We start from the raw sequence: 7,993 nt of genomic DNA on the forward strand, positions 1-7,993 counted from the left end.
CCGCCTGCCGCCGCCATTTTGTGTCGCTCGAGAAAGAGCCAGAGGACGGCGGCCATCTTAGAGCGCGCCGCTCCACGGCGGCCGCCGCAGCCCCGCTCATATCCTCACCTTCACCGAGGCCTCAGCAGCCGCCGCCGCAGCTGCCTCCTCAGGATCCGGTCGTCGGGGACGGGGGGGAGGGGGGAGGGGAACGGAAAACAAAAAAGGGGGAGGGAAGGGGGAAGGAGCCGGGGACTGGGTGAAGGTCTCAGCTCAGGGGAGTCGCTGCTGCAGCCACCACCCGGTACCCGCCGCCACCTCCATAGAGCTCCAACTCGCTGCTGGCGCGGCGGCTAGTCTGCAGCCGAACTTATCACTCTGGGGCAGCCGAACCCGCCGGAGCCGCCCCGAACGGCCCGTCTGTCACCCAATCAGCGACCGACCTGCTCGGCACCGCCAATCCGCGGCGGTCCCCGGGGCGGAGCCAAGGCACCAAGCTGGGTTGAGGCGCAGCACAGCCGCAGTGCACCAAGCCTTATTCACTAAGCCTTTTAGGCCAAGTAAGTGGCGTAAGGGAGCTGGCGAGTCGGGTCCGGGCGGAGGCGGCGGGGAGGAGCGGGAGGAGCAGAGAGGTTTGCGTAAATTGGGAGAAGCCGATGGAGGCGGTCTTCCCCTCCTCCTCCGCCGCCGCCTCATTGTTCCTGTGGCCCACCCGGATTACACAACCTCTCGCTTTTCCGTGGGGCGGGAGGGGTAAGACGACGGCGACGGCGGAGACTACGACGAAGGCTCCTTCCCTTGCTTGTTTCCCCCTACTCCACGGGCTCTGGAGAGAGGTCGCCCCCTTTCTCCTGCTTCTGCTTCCCTGGCTGGAGGCGTCAGCGATCTTCGAGGATCCCCCTGGCCCGCGAAGGGGGATGGGGTTGGGAGGGGCTCCGACCGTGGCCGGCAGAGTTGGGGGACACGGGAGGGGGGGGCAGGGAGAGGGGGAGGGCCTGTGCGGGCTGCGCTCCCCGGCCCTTGGCCGCGTGCTCGAGAACCCTAGAAAGAGGGAGAGAGAGCCCATTGTCCGAGGGTCGCTGCCGCGCGGAGGACCCCCCGGGCCGAGGATGCTGCCCTCCCCCCTCCCATCCTTGCAGAAGAAGGGCCGGGTTGGTCCAGCAGTTGCGGCCACCCTGCCTTCAGGGATGGAGAGGCAGGACTGCGGAGCCCAGCATCACCCTCATCTTTCTCAAAGAATCGACTGTTCTTGCTATGATGTAGCCAGAAACAAAAATCCCCCCCCCCCCCCCCCCCCCAATAAAGAGACACTCCAGCCCTCATCCTCCACCCCAAGGTCCGAGGTGACCTATCTAGAAAGCGCAGGAATGAAAGGCCAGTGTTTGTCAAAGGCCTGGGCATGTCAAAACAGCTCTTGAGTGTTGAAAGCAGCCCAACCCCTAATTTAACCCACCTTCTGAAGGGCTGCCTCTGCTGAGGTTTTCCTAGGACACTGGAAGCTGATAATAGAAGTCAACATATAGGAGGGGTCCCACCATAAGAGGTTCGAAGTCCATTTTCAACATCCTTAGATCTTTTGTCTAGATCAGTAAGTGGATAAGGACCACTCACTCTCCCAGACCGGCAGGCCTATTCTAGTGGAACTGATCTCATTTGAACCATAACCTTGACCACTGAAACCAAAGTAGTTCCCATACTTGTAATTACATTTCTAAGGGGGAAAACCTCACTTTTCAGGAAAGAGGAAATTTTTGACTTGAATGCAAAGCATTCTTATAAGTTGTTTGCTTTCCCACTTCTGGTTTGCAGATACTATTTCTAAACTTCGAATCTAGTTTAATAACCCAAATGAACCAATTTAAGACACATGAATTTAGATTGGAATCTTTGACCAAAGAACATTAGCTTGGCCTACGTCCAAAAACCTGGACTTCTCATCGAAAATAGTAAGGGACTCAAAACTAAGGAATTATTTTCAAATGTGGTTATGAAAAATGCTGTGAATTTCCAAACCCTTTGTGTGCTAAAAATTCCAAAATGAAGTTATTGATGGATTGAGCTACTCAAGGCAATCCCAAAATACTTCCTGCTCTCAGAGTTTACATTCCACTGGGAGAACACAACATTTAAGTAGATAAATACAGTTAAGGAGGGAGGAGAGGGTATTAACTTAGGGGACCAAGAAAGACTTCCTCAAGAGTTGGGTTGACTTGAGTCCAACAATGATCAATTACCATTGTGCCAGGTACTATGTGCCTCCAATGCTGGGGCTTCAGACACAAGGAAGGAAACTTTTTATCCAAAGGGCTTATATTCTAACAGGGAAAATAGCTATTAAGTTCCTGTGAGGTAGATATTTCCTTTTTACTATAGAGGAAACTTAGGCAAACAGGTTAAGTGACTTGCTCAGGGTTAATCAGCTAGTGTCTAAGGCTGGATTTGAACTCCAGTTTTCCTCATCCAGGGCTATCAACTGTACCACCTAGCTGCCTCAGAGACAAATACATGTAGAATAAATATGAGATTAAAGGCAAAAGAGTTGCACAAGGTAGTTTGAGAAGGAGGGCACCAACAGTTGGGAAGATCAGGAAAGTGTATTGAAGGTGGTGTTTAAAGTAGATATTAAGAGAAGAGCAAAATCCTATGAAGTAGCAGTGGAGGGAATAAATTCCAGGCATAGGGGAGTAAAAACACCCAATGCAAAGATAGGGAGACCGGAAATGGAGTGCTATAAGGGTAGAAGAGCCCAAAGGTCAGTTTGGCTGGTATGAAGAGTGTGAGGGAGAATAAAGGAAGTATAATATTCTGAGGGGCAGATGTGAGGTGTAAGAACCTTCCTTGGCATGGGGAACACCATTAGAAGCATAGAGGAGGGACTTGTCATGGGCTCAGGAAACCAGTCTTTGGGACCCTTCATAGCTAACTTTTACTGTTGGACTATGCTCAATGAAAGTTGAATTTCATTTTTACCTTAAACTGCAAAGTATTGGAACTTTCTCTGTCAAATCTCTTTAGGACTGAAAAACACTTGGACAGCAGAACTTATTAAACTAATATATTTTGCTTAAACTTTGTTTTAGTCTCATCTACAAAGATGAAGATGGTTCATCCCTCAATACTATTGCAATGATAATGTCAAGTTTAAGATAATTTTGGAGGGGTTTTGTACTCTCAAAGCTTAAAACAGTATCAATGGACTCATTTCTAACTACATTTCCATCCTTGACCTCTTTCCTGAATTTTGAATATTTCTACTTGCATTCACTATGTGCAACCAGTCTTAAAAACAGAGCCTCTTCTGTTCATTAGTTTCTGTGGTCCCTTCATTTCCCCCAAGCTTCTAGATATAAAACTTTGTAGTATAGACCTCTCCTTAAGCCACAAATCCACTCCTTCCTGCCCCTTGTCTTCCAGTCTAAGCAGATGAAATCATCCCCCTCTCATTCTCAACACTTTAAAAGTGATCTTAACAGAGAAAATGGGGGTCATCTGGCATAAATTCTAGTATATGCTGCCATCTTCATTCTTAGAGTTATTCTTTTGGTCTCCCTTTTAGTATTGAGAGGTATTTCCTCTCAAATTGAATTTCTTCATTTGTACCATGAATATCATCCCTTTGTAAGGTTAGCAGACCTCAGTCCTCTTCCTCTGTTACCTTCAATGTCTCTCCCTCCATAGTCTATTTCCCTTTTGTCCCTAACATAAATGCTAATAATAAAGTACTTTTAAGGTTCATAATGGATATTACACATAGCTCATTTTATCCTTAAAATAGCTAGGAAAGTGCTATTATCTACATTTTACAAATGAAGAAACTGAAGCGCACAGCAATTTAGTGATTGCCATTGTTCACAGAGCTAAGAAATATCCAAGGGAAACTCCAGATTTGTCTTGCTGACCCCAAGTGACTCTTAAGTCTAGCGCTCTATCCAATAGGCCATCTAGTTGCCATCCTTTAACATTAAAAACAAACTCTTCTAACAACTAGTGTTTTGTCTTTATATCTCAGGTGCTTAGCGCAATGCCCAGAACATAGTAGAAACTTAAAAAGTGCTAGCTGACTTTAGCTGCCATCATGGCTTTTGGAACAAATTGTTCTCATCCTTCCAAGTCTTGACATACTTGGGGTGGACATCCCTCTAAATCACCCTGTCAGCTTCTCAATTTGCCCAGATGCTTTTATTGCTGGTGAGAGTTGGATGAAAGGTGGACACAAAGGTGGATGAGAAGCCCTGAAAAGCCCTCTCACAAGAGGTGCTAGTCCTCCCTGAACACCGCATTTACTTTGAGATGTTAAATAATTTGCTTATGGCATCATAGCTAGAATGTATCAGAAATAGGCTTAAACTCGGGTCTTCCTGACCTTAAATCCAGCAACCCCCTCTCCTTATTTCCTTTCTATAATTTTTTAGGCCTCTTTAATTTGGTTTCCACATTTAAATGAAAATATGATTGCCAGTGCCTCTCTTTTGCCATATCTAGTGGTCTTTTTTATCTTCGTCCTTCTTGACTTCTATGATATATTTGGTACTTCAGGCATGTTCCGTCCCACTTGAAGTCCTCTCATCCCTTGGTTTGTGACACATTTTCCTGGTTCAAAGACTATTCCCTTTCCTTTCCTAGGTCTTTTGTGAGTCTGTTCTTGCCCTTCTGCTGTTCTCTGTATTTACTCCATTGGTAAACTCATCCACTTATTGCTTCTGGGTTGATTATGTTCAGATGTCTATCTCCAGCCCTAGGCTCCAAACCCATCCTTCCAGTTGCCTATGGACCATCACCTGAATGTTCGTCCATTATCTCAAATACAACATATCCTAAACAACTCATTTTCTTCCTTTCTCAAACAAGATCCTCTTTCCAATTCCCTTAATTTTGACAGTGGTCCTCCAATTCTCCTAGTTTCCTAGACTTAAAAACTCAGAATCAAATTACTTTTCCCTCTTCTTTATTTCTTACACTAATGTGTCACCAAGGTCTAATATTTTAAAATCTTTTTTCTTTATTTCTTACACTAACATGTCACCAAATTTGAATATTTTAAAATCTTTTTTAATTCCAAATTTTAGAAAACCAAACAAAACAAGCATTTCCATTTACAAAGAAAAAAGAAGAGAATACAAATAACCACAAATCTATGTGTTTAACTTGCTTTTATTCATACCTATATAATAATTCCATCCACAAGTATCTCAGTCCCTCCTCGTAACACTAAAGATATCAAGGCGGCCAAAGTATATACATATATAAATTAAGTCATATTTCACCTTCTGTTCACTCTCTGGAGGTAACATTCATAGTTTATTCTTCTAGAATTTGTTCAGCCATTCCCCAATTGATGGTTATCCTGTCCATTTCCAATTTTTTTTTGCCACCACAAAGAGAGCTGCAGTGAATATTCTGAAATATATGGGTTCTTTTCCTCTTTCCCTGATCTCTGGGAAACAGACCCAGCAGTATTGCTGGATCTAAAGATATACAGAGTTTATAACTTTTTGGGTGTAATTCTAAATTGCTCTCCAAAATGGTTGGATCAGCTCACAGCTCCACCAGTAGTGCATTACCATCTCCATTTTCCCACATCCCCTCTAACATTTTTGTTTTGCCCTTTTGTCATTTTAACTAATCTGATGGGTATTTGATAATAGCTCAAAGTTGTTTTGGCTATATCTGTGGCATTTTTTTTTCATTGTCTACATATGACTTTGCTTTCTTCATTTGAAAACTGTCAATTCATATCTTTTACCCATTTATCAGCTGGTGGGGGGTAACTCTTATTCTTATAATTTTGACAAATAAATTTGACCTCTGTCTGAAAGGCTGTCTATAAATTCTAACCTCCAATTTTCTGCTTTCCTTCTAATCCTGGCAGCATTCATTTTATAAAAACTTCACAATGCTTTCCATTTCTTGTTGACTCATAATTCTCCTATCCATAAATCTGATAAGTATGTTTCTAGTTCTAATTTATTTGTGGTTTCTCCTTTTATGTCTAGATCATGTATCCATTTTGATCTTATCTTGGTGAATGATGTCAGCTATTGGTCTATATCAATGATTCCCATACTTTTCTGGCCTACCGCCCCCTTTCCAGAAAAAATATTACTTAACCCCCTGGAAATTAAATGTTTTTAAAATTTTAATAGCAATTAATAGGAAAGATAATCGCACCTGTGGCCATCACCACTCCCCCCTCCCCCCCCGATTGCTGCAGCACCCACCAGGGGGCGGTGGCGCCCACTTTGGGAATCACTGGTCTATATCTGGCTTCTGCCAAACCAGTTTCTAGTTGTCCCAGAAATTTTTACCAAACAGCACTTTCTTATCCCCAAAACCTGAATCTGTGATTTTGTCAATTACAAGATTACTATAATCTTTTGCTCCCATTTGTTGCGTGTCTGTTCTGTTCTATTGCTCTATCTTTCTATTTTTTAGCCAGTATCAGATAGTTTTGATAATTACTGCTTTATAATACAATTTAAAATCTGATAATCCTAGTTCATCCTTCATTTATGTTTTTTCCTTCCTTAATTCCTTTGATGTTCTTGATCTTTTATTCTTCCAAATGAATTTTATTTTTTTCTAACTCAAAATATGTTTTTGGCAATTTAATTGGGATGGCATTGAATAGCTAGATTAGGTAAGACTGTCATTTTAATTGTGTTAGCTCTGCCTATCTATGAACAATGAATATTTCTCCAATTATTTAGATCTGACTTTATTTGTATAAAAAGTGTTTTATAATTATGTTCATGTAGTTCCTGGGTTTGTTTTGGCAGATATACTCCTAAGTATTTTATTCTATCTGTGGTTATTTTAAATGGAGTATCTCTACCTCTTCTTGTAGGTCTTTGTCAGTCACATATAAAAATGCTGATGATTTATGTGGATTTGTTTTGTATCCTGCTATTTTGCTAAAAATATTGGTAGTTTCAACTATTTAGTTGAATTTATAGGATTTCTTGGAAATGCCTCTCATATATGGCCCTTCTCCATTCCAATGATGTTCTATTTGATGTTATATTGCTAGCAGGATCCTCTGACTATTTCTTGACATATATATATATGCATATATATATATGTATGTATGTATGTATATATAAAACATTTTTTAAAAAACCCTTACCTTCCGTCTTGGAGTCAATACTGTGTGTTGGCTCCAAGGCAGAAGAGTGGTAAGGGTAGGCAATGGGGGTCAAGTGACTTGCCCAGGGTCACACAGCTGGGAAGTGTCTGAGGCCAAATTTGAACCTAGGACTTCCCGTCTCTAGGCTTGACTCTCAATCCACTAAGCTACCCAGCTGCCCACTATAAGTATTTCTAGCACTTGTCCAGGAGTCTGGATGAGACAACCTTGTTTCTCCATCCTATATCTCAATTATATTTATTCTTTCTGGAGCCAAAGAGAATGTCTTATCTCTTTTCTCCATGATAGCCCTTTAAATATTGGAAGATGATTATCACATCCTCTCTAAATCTTTTCTACTTTAGACTAAACATATCCAGTTTCTTCAATTAATCCTTATATAGCATGCTTCTGAATCTCTTTTCTGTCCTGATTACCTTTCTGTTTATTCCAAAGAAGACATACCAGATATGGTCTGACCAGCACAGACAATAATATCACCTTCCTTGTTCTGGACACTATATTTGTTTTAATCCAGCTCAAGATCACATTAACTTTTATAGCTACTCCATTATATTCTTGGCTCATCTTGAGCTGGTAGTCTGTTAAAATCACTAACTCGCTCTGTAGCTGAGCTCTTGTTATTTTCATGTGAGCTGCTGTCTATGTTTCCCCATCTCTTCCTCATCTTTTACTAGTTTATTTTTTTTGGAACTTAAGTCTGTAATATTACATTTACCTCTATTACATTTCTTCACAAACTACATCTTAGGGTCCTGAAAGATGTGGTAGATGTAGTTGTTTAGCCACCATCAGTGATCTCTGAAAGAGTGAAAGGGCACCATCAGATAGGAGAAAGGGAAATGTTATCCCTATTTATAAAAAACAAAA

At 42.1% G+C, this 7,993-nt stretch overlaps 1 protein-coding gene across 1 annotated transcript in view; it reads right to left on the minus strand.

Moving 5' to 3' along the window:
- EIF4G2 (eukaryotic translation initiation factor 4 gamma 2) overlaps positions 1–1,045 on the minus strand; it is a 21,755-nt gene extending 20,710 nt beyond the window's left edge. Inside the window, exons 1-3 of the mRNA XM_044681826.1 lie at positions 563–1,045; positions 423–476; positions 109–246 (exon numbers count right to left, since the gene is read on the minus strand). Coding sequence (XP_044537761.1) covers positions 109–246; positions 423–476; positions 563–1,045 — 675 coding nt within the window. The remainder of the gene's footprint in view (positions 1–108; positions 247–422; positions 477–562) is intronic.
- Between the last annotated feature and the right edge of the window lie 6,948 nt (positions 1,046–7,993).

Source organism: Gracilinanus agilis, chromosome 6 (assembly GCF_016433145.1).
Source record: "Gracilinanus agilis isolate LMUSP501 chromosome 6, AgileGrace, whole genome shotgun sequence".
Taxonomy (NCBI): domain Eukaryota; kingdom Metazoa; phylum Chordata; class Mammalia; order Didelphimorphia; family Didelphidae; genus Gracilinanus; species Gracilinanus agilis.